At 41.8% G+C, this 18663-nt stretch overlaps 1 protein-coding gene across 3 annotated transcripts in view; it reads right to left on the bottom strand.

Moving 5' to 3' along the window:
- The window catches only part of FYB1 (FYN binding protein 1), a 139004-nt gene that overhangs the window by 82775 nt on the left and 37566 nt on the right, over positions 1 to 18663 (bottom strand). For 2 of the 3 annotated variants that reach the window (XM_077281478.1, XM_077281492.1), the window contains exon 2: positions 1061 to 2105. In XM_077281478.1, coding sequence (XP_077137593.1) covers positions 1061 to 2105 — 1045 coding nt within the window. Of the gene's footprint in view, positions 1 to 1060; positions 2106 to 13414; positions 13566 to 18663 lie in introns of those variants that run through there. The other variant, XM_077281486.1, reaches the window with a different exon arrangement.

Here is an 18663-nt window from a genome sequence, read left to right as displayed (position 1 = left end):
TGATGCCATGAGTGCAGAATTAACGGTTGAGGTCTAGTGACCATTCCTAATGGTGGACACAGAGTAAGGCAATCCTCGCACTACAGTCACCAGTTTGGCAAATGTAATGGTGGCCATGTCCCTAGTTTTGTTTATGAGCTTCCTGAAAGAAAAAAGGATTTCCCCACATTGAATCTGTCTTAGGCTATTTTGCTCTTTTGGTTCTTTGGGTGGACTAAGGAAGAACCCGCACCAAAGGCGGCACGCTGGTGCACAGCTAGCATAGAACTTTGAAAAACTTGACAACAGAGGAAAATCCAAGGACTTAAAACATATCCTCAATCAGATTCTTGGGTTTTCTCATACAGTGACATCAAGTCAATTACAAGTTAGCATGTATTTTTTTTGTTTTAGTTGAATTACTATGTTTTTTATTTTTTTTAGTAATATAAATACAAGAAACCAACAAAAAATTTATTTTTTTTCTCATTTTTGGATTTCACGGTTTAGCCGCACTGGAATCATGTAAGGTAAATGCCCCAGTCTGTAAATTTCTATCCATACTAATCAAGAAACCAGTATTTATTCTATGGAACAAATATGCTGAATATTATTATTTTGCATCTTTACTCTATTAAGGTCTTTTTGTTCCATGCTTGGAATTTTTCTACTATAGACCTGAAACATGTTCTGGAAGTCTTAACTTTCAGCTGCACATACTAATATATATATATATATATATATATATATATATATATATATATATATATATATATATATATATATATATATATATATATATATATATATATATATATCGTATCTATCTATCTATCTATCTATCTATCTATCTATATATATATATATATATATATATATTAGAATCAAGCAGCTCATATAGAAATGTAAAACATTCTACGTAGAAACAAAAAAAATGCACAACAAAAGACATAAAAGTAAAGTGAAAAAGAAAAGACAAACTGAAATTTTACAGAAAAACAAGAAAAAGCTACTTTTTATGAAGCTTTTATATCTTTAGCTGAAATTTATAACAGTTGAAATACTTTATAATCAATCTTACCTGGTGTTTTTCCTCTTCTGAACCGTTCTATGTCTACGTTGGGAGGTCTTGCTGGCTTTTGAGGAGGAGGACCCAGTTGGGACTGTGTCGGCAAGGGTTTACGTTTCGGTTCCAATGAATTTTTTTGCTCTTTTGCATTCTCCGATGATGATGTTGATGGAATTCTTGGGTATTTTGATGTAAATGGTAGAGATGGACCTACTTCCTGGTTCGCTTTGGCCTGATAATCTTTTATTAGTGTAGTTGGCTTTGTCTTGTCTTTTGGCTCGTCATTGCTTTGATTTATAAATGGGCTCTGCACTGGTTTAATCCCGGTTGATCTTAATGTGACTCCAGGAAAGATTTGAGGAGTAAGACCCTGTTCTGGTTCTTCTGCCGTTGTTTGCTTTTTTCTTTCTAAGGAATTTGAGAACGTCTTTGAGGCTAAACCATGTTTGTTGGAGTTAAATTCACTGGGTGATCCTACAGGGTTCAAGGGAGGCTTTGCCCCAAATGGAGTCTTCTTCTGTACGTAGGGTTTAGACTCAATCTCTGATGCTTTAACAGTGGATGGCCTGGGGAACACTGGTTTTTGGAGATTGTCTTTTGGGTCAGCTGGAACTGGTGGCTTGACCCCAATCCTGTTTTCTTGAGGAGAGTTTGTGGTTTGAAATGGTTTGTTCCCGAGGGGCTTTGGAAATGGCACCTTCGGTTCATCCTTTGGTTGATCAAAAGTCTTAAATCCTGATGGTTTTGGAAATGTAGGTTTTGTGTCCGAGTCTTGACTGGCTCCATGAATGGATCCTACACTTCTGTTAAAACCTGCCGGTCTTAGGATAGGGGGCTTTGCTTCATCAGATGCAGATTTGGGAATCTGTAGAGGTTTTGGAGAGTTGGGTTTCTTGGGGAAGGTTGCTGGGGCAGAGTTGTTACCTTTGGCAAATTCTGCTCTTCTTGCTTGGAAAGAACTTAATGACGAATGCCCCGGGGACTTCTCAGCTCCCTCCACGGGAGCAGGTGCCGCATTAAACATGTCTGCGAGATACTTCACATTTGGGGGTTTTTCCTGCAAGCATAAAAGGAAAGACGAAGTGAAGTGAGATGTTGCTACACTGCTCTCGCACAGTCACAGCTATTTCAAAGGCTTCCTGACTTGAGGCTTGCAACAGAGCTCATTGGTAGAGTTTCTAAACGAAGCATCTTCCTGTACAGCCAAGTAAAAGCTCATCCCCTACAGGTTTCTTTTACTTATTGTGCTATTGTCAAGTGTTCTTGTCTTTTGTTATGTTGGTGTAATACTGAATATTATCATTGTTACTCTCAAAAGATAAATCACTCTGAGTTTACTATATTTGCAACATTACGTTACAGTTGTGTAGTGAAAAAAGGTACAGGGTCCTCTTTCGAAGAAGATATTCCCACCGATGACTCACGCACTTCAAGGTGCAACACAAGAAAAACAGAAATTCAGCATTTCTGCAAAATTCAGGACTTTTTACACCTCATTAGAGTTTCTTTCTGCTGTTCTGTAGACTTTTGCACAGATGGAGCATTTCTTATGTGAAACCCTATTGATGGCCACTGTGGTTGGCGCCTCTTTGGGGCATCATATTGTGGCCAGTATTGGCTCATGTTAGGAGAAACTATCAAGTTCATGTTCAGAAAGTGACAAAACTCCAAGTGATCTCTCTTGTTCCCTGTTTCTGCCTGATGAATTTCGAGAAAGAGGAAATGAAGTGTTACGTGGAGTCACAGTGTTAACCTGACAGCAGCCATGGTGATTGAAGCCACTTCCTGACGAGTACTCGGAGCTGGCGCCCTTACATGCAGCTGGCTTCAGGTTTACACCTTTTGTGCATATGACATCAGTCGTGTGTTATCATGCAACACTGTGCTTTCTTCCTATAGTTTTATATTGCCAAACTGCTTCTCATATTGCAGCCTCCCAGATCCACGTAAGTGCGACACGGATGAAGATCAAGGTCTAAGAACTAACTTTAAAAGTTTTGCAAAAACTTTTTTCACCATTCTTCCTTTTACCTCTTCTGTCATCAAACCAGGACTCCACGTCTGGTGCAATTACATTGGGCTATCTCTATATCTTCCCTAGTAGTCAGAGCTTTCCACCTTGGCTCCCAATATAGTGGACCTTCCCTAGAGGGTCTGACAAGAGGAGGAGTACTTGGCCCTTGGTCCCCCTGTGGACAAGTAGTCCTACGACTGCTTTGTGTAGTGAGCTCCTATCTCAACATAATGTAAAAGGCCAAGGTTCTATTTAGTGCTGCCCATCGAGATAAAGATGATCAGACATCTTTGTCTTGTTAATAAAAATAAATGTATATATCAGTTATAAAAACAAGGCAAAAAATGTAACATAAAAAGATAAAATACATTAAGCTGCGCTCAACCAAAGGGCTTTTGGCTCTCTACAAGAATTAAAGAGCAACCATAGCTGAGATAGGAGATGACAGTTGGTGCTTTTAAAGTTCGGTGGCCTCTAGCTCCTCCCCTCTATGTCTGTGTCACCTCTAGCTCCTCCTCCCTCCATGGAATCCATGGAAGCACCAACTGCCATCTCCTGTTTCAGTAATGGGAAAATCTGTCTTCATTGAATACAGATTTTACCCCTGAACTGAGAGTCAAGGATCAATGTAAGAGGTGAAAGTATAACATATATTACAAAGTTACATATTTTCACATGATCTTTTGATTTCTGAAGTAAAAACTATGGTTACGCACACAGGTGTCATAGTAATGGTGCAGTAATCCAGTGCTGAGACATCCGTGTATATTAGGCCTAATGAAGGCTTTTGTATAATGTAAAAAAAGAGTTCATTTTTGTCACTCTTTAATGTGTTTTATCTGTTTATATTGCATTTTTTGTTTTTATATGACTTATAAATAAAGTTTTTTCTATTGATAAAACAAAGATGTCGGGTCACTGTTATATCATTTGGCAACACGGAAAAGAACCTTGGCTGTAGCAAACAAACTCTAGTGCCTGTATCCCAGAGACGAAACCGCCAATCACTTGTGTCCTATCCCAAATTTGTATCCATCAAGCTCTAGAGCCCTATCGCAAATCTGTAACCACCAAGCTCTTGTGTCATATCCCAGATCCGTAACCACCAAGCTCTATTGCCCTATCCCGGATCTGTAGCAAACAAGCTCTAGTAGCTGTTTCCCAGAGCCAAAACCACCAATCACTTGTGTCCTATCCCAGATTCGTAACCACCAAACTCTGGTGCCCTATCCCAGATTTGTAACCACCAAGCTCTTGTATCCTATTCCAGATCCGTAACCACCAAGCTCTATTGCCCAATCCCAGATCCGTAGCAAACAAGCTCTAGTGCCTGTTTCCTAGAGCCGAACCACCAATCACTTGTGCCCTATCCCAGATCCGTAACCATCAAGCTCTAGTATTCTATCCCAGATCTGTAACCACCAAGCTCTAATGCTCTATCCCAGATCTGTAACCATCAAGCTCTAGTGCTCTATCCCAGATCTGTAACCACCAAGCTCTGGTGCCCTCTCCCAGATCCCTAACTGTCAAGCTCTAGTGCTTTATCCCAGATCTGTAACCACCAAGCTCTAGTGCTTTATCCCAGATCCGTAACCATCAAGCTCTAGTGCTCTAGCCCAGATCTGTAACCACCAAGTTCTAGTGCTCTATCCCATATCTGGAATTGTAAATCTCTAGTCCTCTATCCCAGATCTGTAACCACCAAGGTCTAGTGCTCTATCCCAGATCCGTAACTGTCAAGCTCTAGTGCTCTATCCCAGATCTGTAACCCCCAACCTCTAGTACTTTATCCCAGATCCGTAACAATCAAGCTCTAGTGCTCTATCCCAGATCTGTAACCACCAAGGTCTAGTGCTCTATCCCAGAACTTTAACCACCAAGCTCTAGTGCTCTATCCCAGATCCGTAACTATCAAGCTCTAGTGCTCTATCCAAGATGTGTAACCACCAAGCTCTAGTGCCTTATCCCAGATCCGTAACCATCAAGCTCCAGTGTCCTATCCCAGATCCGTAACCACCGAGCTCTAGTGCCTTTTCCCAGATCCATAAAAAAACAAGATTGTTGAGCCCATATACCGCTATCTTACAAAGTGCTAATGAAAATTTGTCATGTCACAGCATTGTTACTGTTTTGCTCCTAAAGATCTAAATTTTTATTTTTATTATTTTGTAAATCTACTTTTGGCTTTTAACACTGCGTGATTCCTTCTAGGCTGCTCTCGATCAGATCAAATGTGTGTAGACTGAAATCTGATCCCAGGTCTCTTCTACACTTTCCCCGTGTTGTTGCACACTGGTTACCTCACTTGGTCTGTATACAGCTGTTTCTTCACCTCTACCCACAAGTGTTCGATTGGGTTGAGGTCTGGGGACTCTGGGGACAATCAGCACCTCTGCTTCATTATCATTGACCCATTCCTTCCCCAATCTCGCCGTATGCTTCAGGTCTTGTCCTGCAGGAACACTATGTCATCCTTTTTGTACCATAATACTCAAGTGTATGAAGTAACTCATCTTGTAGGATTCTCACATATAGCATTGAAACCACCAACGATTCTGGTCAAGTATCCAACATCTATGGCTATGAAACAACCCCATATCATCAGGCTTCCTCCACCGAACTTGAAAGTTCCTTTAATCTCTCGATCCATTATCCCCTTGTCACTTGTTTCTTCCAGACCTATGCACATATCAGCCTAGTCTATTGACATTCATCTCATCGCTCCAAATCACACGTTTCCAATCTTCTACCGTCCACTTTTTGTACTTATTTGCAAACTCGAGCCAACACTCCTAGTTGAGAGAAGAGCGACCAGATTGCAAAGTATGTCCTACGAGGAATGGTTAAAGGAACTGGAAATGTTTGGCTGCAAAAAAAGAAGGCTAAGAGGGGACTTAATAGCTGTCTACAAATATCTAAAGGGTCGTCACAGTGTAGAGGGATCATCATTAGTCTCATTCGCACATGGAAACACAAGACGCAATGGGATGAAACTGAAAGGGAGAAGATACAGATTAGATATTAGAAAAAGCTTTTTGACAGTGAGGGTGACCAATGAGTGGAACAGGCTGCCACGAGAGGTGGTGAGTTTGTCTTCAATGGAAGTCTTCACACAGAGGCTGGACGGACATCTGTCTGGGATGATTTAGTGACTCCTGCATTGAGCAGGGTGTTGATCACGAGGACCCTGGAGGTCCCTTCCAACTCTACCATTACAGGATTCTTTGATTCTATGAACTTGACAGCATTACACACAGGCATCCTCTTCCCACTCTGTGATCCAAGGTGCTCCTGGGGTACTCTGTCACATACTGTCCCACCGCTTTCTTATTAAACTCAGATCTTCTCACTCCACCGGCCAGGTCAATATTCCATAACCGCCATAAAGGAGACCTGCCAGGAGCCCCCTACCTTCCAATATCCCGCATCTCCACTTTTGATCACCTGCCTAGTTCAACAGCATCTTTGCGACATGATACACAAAAGATCCCAAGCTTAAGAGGAGCCGTGGATGCCAGCAGGTTGGAGAATATCCGTAGGGCTCCTGTCCGGCAGCCATTGAATGGCCACTGGATCAGTGTCCTGTGAATTTATTCACTCATCTCTGAGTGATGCAAAATCAACATAATTTTGCATCAAGATTTTACACGGTCTGTATATCAGTACAAGCTTACAAAAATACATTAGGAAAGGAGCTAAACATCTTTCCCACTGCAATACCACCTGTTACTAGCTCTAATCTGTGGGTAAGCCTGGCAGTAAGTGCTCAGTTTCCTCACACTGCCTCCGCAGGGGAAATGAAGTATGACACAATATCTATTCATATCAATGGGTGCAATGCAGGACAGCTCACTGATGGATCGGTGTATGTTATTTTAGGAGATTTGCTATTTGCATGGACAGTCAAGGGTTTGTTGGGGAAGTGTACGCAACGTTATTACTTATGCCCCTGGCTTTCTTGTTAGCACAGCCATGTCTTGCATAATAGAGGAAGAGTTCCTGTTTTGTGCTTCCTTTTTTCCCCCTTCTGTCATCTTGTGCACTTTTTGCTTTTTCACTCTTAATTATTTTTAGTTTTTTTTTACCTTTATCAATATAATTGGTTCCAATTTCCAGGGGCGTCCTTACCGGATAAAATCCTCCCATAAAGTGAAGGTTAAAATGAAAAAAATCCAATTTTACTTTCCTGAATTTCCCCAGACTCTTCTCCTTTCAGAGAGGAACTTCTTTGCATATATTTCTCAAGGAGCATTGTGAGAAAAATTTCTTGACCGACTGGTAATTTTTTACGTTGTTTTTGGAAATGTTTGTTTCCAAAAAAAGTTTTGTCTGAACTTCTTAGAGAGACCATGTGCTCAGCAAGACATACAGCTCTGGCAAAAATTAAGAGATCACTGCAAAATGTTCAATTTGTCTGATTTTTCTCTTTATAGAGATATTTTTGAGTAAAATGTAAATTGTTCTTTTATTCTATAAACTTCTGACAACAAGTCTCCGAATTTCCCAGCAATAAATTTTGTATTTTTTTTCTGGCAAAGAAAAATGGTCAAAATGAAAAAACTCTCCAGTGTTTTCAGACCTCAAATAATGCAAAGAAAACAAGTTCATAATCATTTAGAAGCAACAATACTAATGTTTTAACTCAGGAAGAGGGTTATTTTAGCGTGCACTCAGCCCAATAAGATGAGGTGCTGGTGTAATGGACCCAAGGTCCTAAATAGCAATCTATAGAATTCACCGCACTCTCTTTAGATAAGTGTCAAAATTGTGATAGTTTATTCAACCTGAATTAGATTGGGAGCACAACAGAATATTACAGCATATGCGATTACAATCGCATATGCTGTAATATTCTGTTGTGCTCCCAATCTAATTCAGGTTGAATAAACTATCACAATTTTGACACTTATCTAAAGAGAGTGCGGTGAATTCTATAGATTAACTCAGGAAGAGTTCATAAATCAATATTTTGTGGAATAACCATGATTTTTAGTCACAGCTTTCATGCGTCTTGGCATGCTTTCCACCAGTCTTTCACACTGCTCCTGGGTGACCTTATGCCGCTCCTGGTACTAAAATGTAATCAGTTCTTCTTTGTTTGATGGCTTGTGACTATCCATCATCCTCTTGATTACATTCCAGAGGTTTTCAATGGGGTTCAGGTCTGGAGATTGGGCTGCCTATATATATATATATATATATATATATATATATATATATATATATGAAAACAGGAGGCTTGTTCCTTTAAAAGTTAATGGGGGGTTTATTGCTTCATAAACCCCAGAAGCAAAACAGAAAATAAACAGCCTATAGATCAGGCAAATACAACACAAAATGTCCATAGCAGGGCTCTGCTCCGTCAGGCCTGTGGACACCGAGGCTGTGTTAGTGTCCAGTTCTCAAGCTTGGTCTGGAGCCAAAAACACAGGAGGCCTTCTCCCTCCCCAACACACAGACCATGTGCCAAACAACAACCTCCATTATATAGTGTGGGTAGCCAGACCTGCCCATCTCTCATAGCTACCCGCAACACGGTACCAGGGGAACCAAACAAACCTCTTAGTGCTTACGTGTACTAGAGAAAATGCTCCGGGTTACATCACTGAGAGCAGCCATCTCTGTGACACATACCTCCCATCAACTATATGGACATTAGCCTCCTTACAATATGTATATTCCATGTGTTGGAATCGAAGGTGTATATACCATATGCTCACTGTGAGTTCCCAATAACTGGCCTAATAGTGGAAGCACTCGTCACTCAATTGTCCTGACGATTTCAGGCAGCGGGAGTTGTGTCTCCCTGACAAACTGATTGGTTCTGGGCAACTGTCCCCCAGACTGCTGCGGATCCAAACCGTCAATCATCAGAAGCACACTGCTTCACTGCCTCCTGGCTTCCTGCTTACAAGGGGCTAGTGCACTCCTAATGGTTGAAAGTTTTAGCTGGCACCATGGCAAATCTGCCTCTGCTTGAAAAATTGGAGAGTGCACAGTTTGGACCAGTGGCATAATCATGCTGCAGCTATGAACTGTCATTCATCAAGAGCACACCGCTTCACTGCCTCCTGGCTTCCTGCTTACCAGGGGGCTAGTGTGCTCCTGATGATTGACAGTTTCAGCTGGCACCATGGCCGAGCTGTTGGCCCATAAAGAAGCAGCTTTGCCTCTGTAGCACTGTAGGACCACAAGGGAACTGGAGCCGGTCAGATCAAGCGATTCATCCACTTTCAGAGTAGCGCATATGTGTAGATGAAGAATGGTTCTGATGCAAGGAGTAAGAAGAGGATTTGAATAAACCGGCAGAAAACTGTCAAGGAAACTGAACCTGACTCCACCTGTGGTATCAAACTACAGTGCCAGAACCCACAGCTCGTCTTTCCTTAGCACTGATTGCCTAATACATCAAACAACCAATTCTAGCACCAAAAGAAAAGAGACTCCAGTAAGCAAAAGAGCAAAAAGTGCATCACTGAGGAGTGGAGAAAGAGATGGATCCAGCAGAAAAGGATCTGGATTTATGCTGCACCACGTTTCTATAATCAGGGCAATCACCGTGAATGGATGACCTCTTCCTGAGGTGGAGTATTGGTGGTGTGAGGAATGTACTCATGGTATGGCAATAGTCTGCTGTGGATCGGATCTACTAGATGGTCATAACCAACAAAGTGGCCATTCAGTGTTTTAGCACGCAATATCTGACCTGGATCAGAAAAGTATCACCTGTATGTGTGCAGGGTGCATCATGACTACCATTGGGTGAGAAACGTGTGGGTAGATGCTGTATCAATTGCATAACATATAATTTATTGCTACCATTTCGGTGCACACAGGAAGTGGTGCAGCCATAATCAGACGCCATGATCTTCAGGATGACTACATCGAATCCTACAGGTGAAAGAACTGAGTCAGAACAGAACTATGATGCCTAACTGCGACACAACTTCCAAGTGATAGCGACTCTACCTGCAGAAAACGTCTGTGGTTACAAAGCAGTGAGATGCACTCCGAGCAGAAGACAACGTGCTGCAGCCTCAGGCACCTCCGGCATATACTTCTTTTAGGTGGAGGTCCTGCTCTGGCAATCTGTTTCTGATTGAGAGACTCGGAGTGTCTGCAGCGTTGTGTCAGCAGAAGAGATGAGCGGAACCAAACTCTAAAGTTCGGGGTTCGTACCATCCAGTGCTGAACTCCGAACACGGAGTTCTCCCGGAATTCTGTTTTAATGTTCAGAGTTTCGAGGGAAGTACATGGAGGAGATAGAGATAATTCTCCAGCTCTGAAGTTCGGGTCCCCAAACATTTCAAAGCGGTTCTGGTTCATGTTCATGTTCAGATAAAGTTCTGATACCTGAATCGAACTTTGGTCAAAAAATTCGGTCAGGTACCAGAACCTGAGCTTCCACGGGTCCGCTCATGCCTTGTGAGGAGGACTCAGAAGTCGGTCATGACTTGATGTAGCTGGTCTGGTCAGAGCTGACAGCCTTGGGGTCCCTCCGATCAGGTAAAAACTAATAAGTGGAATTTATCAAGATTGGTGATCCTCTCTCCAGTCTTGAACCCAAAGCTCGCTGCAATAAGATGCAACAAAATTATGAATTGATACATTTTTTACTTGAGTTTTGCTAAATTACATCTAGTTTTAAAGAAAAGAGTTGGGTTGGCTCAAAAAGTTGCAAAATTTAGTTTCATGGAGTAAAGAACAGTCACTCACTAATGCTTACCCTTGATTTCTTCAAACATACACTTTTCCAACCTTTCCTAAAAGATCTTTAATGTCACTATGTGTGAAGATCTAGGCAGGTTAACAATGCAACTATTTTTTATTCCATACATCCATGGTTGTACAACAAATCCAGGTAGATGGCCAACATACAATGTCCTCAGTCCACAAGTTCCCAATCTGAGGTCATTAGTTCCCCCGGCCTCGTACCAGGAGATACCCACCTTCTCCCAACTTTTGGTTGGTCCACAGATTTCGTATCTCCAGCCGGTATAGTGTGCAGTTGTAAGGGGATTGAAAAATGTTGCAGCTTTACTTTTCCTCCTTAATATATCCCGGTACTGTATGTTCTACTGTAATATAAGTTAGTGTGTATTTGCTGTAATATTGTGGTACTGCTACATGATTACAGGGCCGGACTCTAGCTCCTCCCCTCTATGTCTGTGTCTTCTCTAGCTCCTCCCCTCTGTCTGTGTTGTCTCTAGTTCCTCCCCTCTATGTCTGTGTTTCCTCTAGCTCCTCCCCTCTGTCTGTGTCACCTCTACTTCCTCCCCTCTATGTCTGTGTCACCTCTAGTTCCTCCCCTCTATGTCTGTGTCACCTCTAGTTGCTCCCCTCTATGTCTGTGTTGTCTCTAGCTTTTCTTCTCTATGTCTGTGTCTGCTCTAGCTTCTCCCCTCTGTCTGTGTCACCTCTAGCTCCTCCCCTCTGTCTGTGTTGTCTCTAGTTCCTCCCCTCTATGTCTGTGTTTCCTCTAGTTCCTCCCCTCTATGTCACCTCTAGTTCCTCCCCTCTATGTCTGTGTTGTCTCTAGCTTTTCTTCTCTATGTCTGTGTCTGCTCTAGCTTCTCCCCTCTGTCTGTGTCACCTCTAGCTCCTCCTCTGTCTGTGTTGTCTCTAGATCCTCCCCTCTATGTCTGTGTTTCCTCTAGCTCCTCCCCTCTGTCTGTGTCACCTCTACTTCCTCCCCTCTATGTCTGTGTCACCTCTACTTCCTCCCCTCTATGTCTGTGTCACCTCTAGTTCCTCCCCTCTATGTCTGTGTTGTCTCTAGCTTTTCTTCTCTATGTCTGTGTCTGCTCTAGCTCCTCCCCTCTGTCTGTGTTGTCTCTAGATCCTCCCCTCTATGTATGTGTCTCCTCTAGCTCCTCCCCTCTATGTATGTGTCACCTCTAGCTCCTCCCCTCTATGCCTGTGTCACCTCTAGCTCCTCCCTCTATGTCTGTGTCACCTTTAGCTCCTCCCCTCTATGTCTGTGTCACCTCTAGCTCCTCCCCTCTATGTCTGTGTCACCTCTAGCTCCTCCCCTCTATGTCTGTGTCTCCTCTAGCTCCTCCCCTCTATGTCTGTGTCACCTCTAGCTCCTCCCCTCTATGTCTGCATCACCTTTAGCTCCTCCCTCTATCTATGTGTCTTCTCTAGCTCCTCCCTCTATGTATGTGTCACCTCTAGCTCCTCCCCTCTATGCCTGTGTCACCTTTAGCTCCTCCCTCTATGTATGTGTCACCTCTAGCTCCTCCCCTCTATGCCTGTGTCACCTTTAGCTCCTCCCTCTATGTATGTGTCTTCTCTAGCCCCTCCCCTCTATGTCTGCGTCACCTCTAGCTCCTCCCTCCTCCATAGAACTTTACGAGCACAAACGGTCATCTCCTATCTCAGTGATGGGAAAATTTGTCTTCACTGAATAAAAATTTTACATATTTTACATCTGAGTTGTGAATGAAAGATCAGTCCAAGACGAGAAAGAAGCAGATTTATCTGATAAGATGTTTTAGAATGTTTCTCATTTTTGCATGTGCTATTTCTTTATGAATACAAAAATTAAAGCGATGGTTACTCTTTAACCCCTTTGCGCTTGTTGCAGTACTAGTATATGAGGTTTACGCAGCGGCAGAAGATTGCTGAAGAAGATGCGAGAGGCCGCGCGGAGCACCGTACAACAAACTGTGATGGCGGCACAGGTAAGCAGCGAGGTGGCTCTTTTTCTCACCCCATGTTCATTATGCTTTAGCGTCTGCAGAGTCCCCTCAGCACAATAAACATTCAATTCACATTGAAAAACTTCCCCGAAAATGTTAATCTCATCAGCCTCGCTCATCTTCCTAATTTCTATATAAAAACGACTCGCCGTTCAGCATTTTAACGTCTTTTTATGCTTGAAAGATAATCCATACTTTACAGAAGTGAGTGGGGAAGAAAAAAAAGCAAACGCTGGAAAAAAAATATAATAAGAAAAAATGATTAAGAAAATGTGTACTAAATGAATCAGGATATGGCAGAAAAAAATGTTTCGGAACAAATAAAAAAAAAAAACGGCGAAAATGCCGATGCTTCCTTTCTGCTTGAAAATCTAAAAAAAAGTCGTGTGAACATTCCATAAAAGTTTCTCGTATCCATTTCTGTGATTTATTACCTTCCATAAACATGCCATAAAAAAGTCATATATCGTCATTTAGCTTCCAGATAAGTGGCGTCATACAGCATCCAGATAAAGAGTGGCCACTTCAACGTAAGGACCCCACAAAGAAACCCCAAATGTCAGGAGGGGCGGCCGGTCCAGACACCGATATAATTAAATAACTGAAATAACATAGCGATACATAATAAATAAGATAACTAATACTCACATGCACAGAGCAAATATTTACGTAGTCAGCGACTAATGCATCTTGTATACGTTTATATGCTTCGGTTACAAAGTGGCAGAATAAACGTTCTTACTCTGTGCCGAGAGTCAACGTCGCCGGCTGCCAAATGACAAACAATCACTTCGTTCTTATAACAACAATGGTTATTGAGGAACTTAAGTTTAAGGGAAGAGGAAAGTGAAATATAATGCTCGATTATAACTACAGTCAGATTAATATTGAGGAATCTGCAAAGTAAAGGAATGCATCATCGGAAAGTGACAGATTGTTCACACAGAAAAGTAAAAAAAGTTTGTTAAAAAGTTACTGAAACAGAGCAGTTTTCAGCAGACATAATGCAAAAAAACCTCAATTGTCAGCTTTACTGTATAGACGGGGTTGGGGTCAGCAGAGTCATCTCATAATTATTAGAGGGCAGCGGAGTTACAGACAATTCTATTATATTGCTGGAAGCCTAGATAACACCCTACACATAGATGAGGCAGCTAAACTATGATTTTTGATTAAACACAGCCTTCTCGACATGACGATTTAAATTTTTTTCGCGGTTTCGTCTTCCTCCTCCTCTTATTTCATCATATATTTTTTTATTTTTCCATCAATATAGCCATATGAGGGCTTATTGTTTTGTGGGACGAATTGTACTTTTAACAACACCGTCCATTTTGCCATGTGATGTAGTAGACAAATAGAAAAAAAATCCAAGTAAGGTGAAATTGTGAAAAAAAGTTTTGTGTTTGCAGGAAATAACTTGGCAATATGATTAATCAGGTTAATTAATTTTATATTTTGACAGATAGGACTTTTACTGATGTGAAAATCTGGGCAGAGATTTGCAAACGTGACAATTTATCAGTGGCAATCATTTTCATTAGTCAACTGTTGCAGTGTGTCAGCAAGGCGATATAAAAAAAAATACAAATTTTCTATTGGTTTAATAAATAGCGTATCTTTAGCAGTTGTGCAACTGGCGCAATCCGGGCAGAGATAAGCAAACGTCACAATTTGCCAGTAGCAATAATTTATATTAGTCCGCTGTTGCAGTGTGTCAGCAAGGCCATATGAAAAACTACTAATATTCTGTTGGTTTAAATAGTGTATCTTTACCTAGCTGTTGTGCGACTGGTGCAATCTGGGTAGAGATAATCAAGTGTGACAATTTAGCAGTGGCAATAATTTTCATTACTCCGCTGTTGCAGTGTGTCAGCAAGGTGATAAAAAATACTAATTTTTTATTGGTTTAATAAATAAAAATGAAATACAGGCATTTTGACTTGTTTCTTTGTTTCTCACTATGCCGTTTACCAATCAGGTTAATTCATTTTATATTTTGACGGATAGGACTTTTACTGATGTGGAGATACCACACTTGTGTGTATTTTTTTTATTTCTTTATTTTTTTAAGGGGGGGAATGGGATTATTTGAATTTTTATATTTTTTTATTTTTTTGCATATTTTTAAATACTTAAAAAAAAAATTTCAATACATTTTGTAGTGCCCTTAGGGGACTAGAACCTACGATTGTCTGATCACATGTACTATATAGCAATACTGCAGCACTGCTCTGTAGAGCAAAAATCACAGTCTCCTATGAACGCCAACCACAGTATTTAGGAGGTCGTACTTTGGATGAGACTTGTCTATTCAAGTCTATTGGTGCACAAAAAAGTTGGATTCCATATGGATCAAGAATATACACTCACCGGCCACTTTATTAGGTACACCATGCTAGTAACGGGTTGGACCCCTTTTGCCTTCAGAACTGCCTCAATTCTTCGTGGCATAGATTCAACAAGGTGCTGGAAGCATTCCTCAGAGATTTTGGTCCATATTGACATGATGGCATCACACAGTTGCCGCAGATTTGTCGGCTGCACATCCCAAAGATGCTCCATACAAGGCAGGATGGATCCATGCTTTCATGTTGTTTACGCCAAATTCTGACCCTACCATCCGAATGTCGCAGCAGAAATCGAGACTCATCAGACCAAGCAATGTTTTTCCAATCTTCTACTGTCCAATTTCGATGAGCTTGTGCAAATTGTAGCCTCAGTTTCCTGTTCTTAGCTGAAAGGAGTGGTACCCGGTGTGGTCTTCTGCTGCTGTAGCCCATCTGCCTCAAAGTTCGACGCACTGTGCGTTCAGAGATGCTCTTAGGCCTACCTTGGTTGTAACGGGTGGCGATTTGAGTCACTGTTGCCTTTCTATCAGCTCGAACCAGTCTGCCCATTCTCTTCTGACCTCTGGCATCAACAAGGCATTTCCGCCCACAGAACTGCCGCTCACTGGATTTTTTTTCTTTTTCGGGCCATTCTCTGTAAACCCTAGAGATGGTTGTGCGTGAAAATCCCAGTAGATCAGCAGTTTCTGAAATACTCAGACCAGCCCTTCTGGCACCAACAACCATGCCACGTTCAAAGGCACTCAAATCACCTTTCTTCCCCATACTGATGCTCGGTTTGAACTGCAGGAGATTGTCTTGACCATGTCTACATGCCTAAATGCAGAGTTGCCGCCATGTGATTGGCTGATTAGAAATTAAGTGTTAACAAGAAGTTGGACAGGTGTACCTAATAAAGTGGCCAGTGAGTGTATATAGTATATGATCGAATAATATGATCGAATAATATGTTCTAGTCATCTCTGGACAGGCAGTGCTCGAATAATATGTTCTAGTCATCTCTGGACAGGCAGTGTGGGGGGAAGGGTCAGTACCACAGAGGTGACAGTGCTATGAGAGGAGAGAGCTGATAGAAGAGCTTGTAATATGACACAGCTAAACTCAGCTCAGCTCAGAAGGTGAGACAAGGAGATCAGAGCTGTATCCTTAAATCTGACACACTGAGAATTCTGATCTAAACTATGGTGGGGGCATCTTCTTTTTCCACTTTGCTGCTGCTGCCTGCTTGTGCTTGGTGAGCATCATACAGGGAGAAGTACAAGCCCCCAGTGAAAGCTATCTGATAACTTTTGTTAAGTCCAAGTGGTTGTTAACTCATTAGGTGCCAAATACTTTTCTATAACCTCTGCAATAGAAGGGCAAAATAAAAAACAAAATAATAATTAAAAAAAACAAGCAAAGGAAAACAAAGCATTTTATTCAGGTCTCAAGCCACTATTACATCATGTGTTCTGTTTAACATGGTTAAAGGTCCTCTTTAAGGACACACTAGGAGTTATAGGTTCATGTCATACCAATGTATGTTGTGAGGGTTTACCTGAAATTAAAATTGATTGCTGTAAAAAGCTTGGTGCTGTATTAATGTACTGATGCTGGCATTAGTGATGTATTAATACACTGATGGTGGTTCTGTATTCTTATACTGATTGATGGTGGTTCTGAAATTAAAATTGATTATTGTGAAAAGCTTGGTGCTGTATTCATGTACTGATGTTGGTTCTGGTGCTGTATTCTTGTACTGATGATATGATGAATTTGTTGCTGTATCCATGTGCTGATGGTGGTTTTAGGCTGTGTTCATGTGCTGATGGTAGTTCTGAGGCGGTACTCATGTACTTATGGTGGCTCTGTGGCTGTATTCATGATACATGAATCCATGGAGGTTCTGGTGCTGAATTCATGTACTTTTAGTGGTTCTGGTGCTTTTTTTCTGTACTGATGGTGGTTCTGGGGCTGTATTCCTTCCTTCAGGAGACAGAGATTTGTTCTATACACTGCAATATTGTATTTTTGCAGTATATAATATAAGGGGACAAAAGAATAATGAATGAATACTGCAAAATCAAAACTCAAAAATAATGTTGAAAGTGTGTTTTTTACTGCAGGTTTATATAGCAGAAAATAGTTAACACTAGAGAAGACAGAGAAAGGGTTCAGAAGAATCTAGATAAGCTTGAACAATGGGCAACAACGAATAGAATGGCATTTAACAGGGAGAAATGCAAGATTCTACATCTGGGCAATGAAAATTACATCTACAGAATGGGAGGAATAGAACTAAGCAACAGCACGTGTGAAAAACACTTGGGTATACTAAGAGATCACAGACTGCACATGAGTCAACAGAGTCTAGATCATGTGAAGTATTTATCCCCCTCTACTCCTCCTTGGTCAGGCCTCATCTGGAATACTGTGTCCAGTTCTGAGTACCACATTTTAAAAAAGACATTGAAAAATTGGGGCAAGTTCAGAGAAGAACGATCAGGATAGTGAGCAGACTGCAAAGTATGTCGTACAAAGAACGACTAAAGTATCTGGGAATGTTTAGCTGCAAAAAAGAAGACTGAGAGGAGACTTAATAGCTGTCTACAAATATTTGAAGGGTTGTCACAGTGTAGAGGGATCATCATTATTCTCATTTGCACTTGGAAACACGAGAAGCAATGAAATGAAACTGAAAGGGAGGAGACACAGATTAGATATTAGAAGAAACTTTTTGACAGTGATCAATGAGTGGAACAGACGGCCACGAGAGGTGATGAGTAGGGTTGAGCGAAACGGGTCATTCATTTTCAAAAGTCGCCGACTTTTGGCTAAGTCGGCGTCTCATGAAACCCGATCCGACCCCTGTGCTTGTCGGCCATGCGGTACGCGACTTTCGCGCCAAAGTCGCGTTTCAATGACGCGAAAAGCGCCATTTCTCAGCCAATGAAGGTGAATGCAGAGTGTGGGCAGCGTGATGACATAGGTCCTGGTCCCCACCATCTTAGAGAAGGGCATTGCAGTGATTGGCTTGCTGTCTGCGGCGTCACAGGGGCTATAAAGGGGCGTTCCCGCCGACCGCCATCTTACTGCTGCTGATCTGAGCTTAGGGAGAGGTTGCTGCCGCTTCGTCAGAAGCAGGGATAGCGTTAGGCAGGGTCCACTAACCACCAAACCGCTTGTGCTGTAGCGATTTCCACTGTCCAACACCACCTTCGGTGTGCAGGGACACTGGAAGCTACATTTTTTTTTTTCCCTCAGCGCTGTAGCTCATTGGGCTGCCCTAGAAGGCTCCGTGATAGCTGTATTGCTGTGTGTACGCCACTGTGCAAACCAACTGCTTTTTTCAAAGCACATATCCTCTTGTTCCTTCCTTTCTGCACAGCTATCTTTTTTGTTTGTCCACACTTTTTATTTAATTTGTGCATCAGTCCACTCCTATTGCTGCCTGCCATACCTGGCTTAGATTACTGCAGGGAGATAGTAATTGTAGGACAGTCCCTGTTTTTTTTTTTTTTGTGGAAGATTAAGATTGGCATTTCTGCTACAGTGCCATCCCTGTGT

Source organism: Ranitomeya variabilis, chromosome 1 (assembly GCF_051348905.1).
Source record: "Ranitomeya variabilis isolate aRanVar5 chromosome 1, aRanVar5.hap1, whole genome shotgun sequence".
Taxonomy (NCBI): Eukaryota; Metazoa; Chordata; class Amphibia; order Anura; family Dendrobatidae; genus Ranitomeya; species Ranitomeya variabilis.
This window is presented reverse-complemented; position numbering and strand designations above follow the sequence as displayed.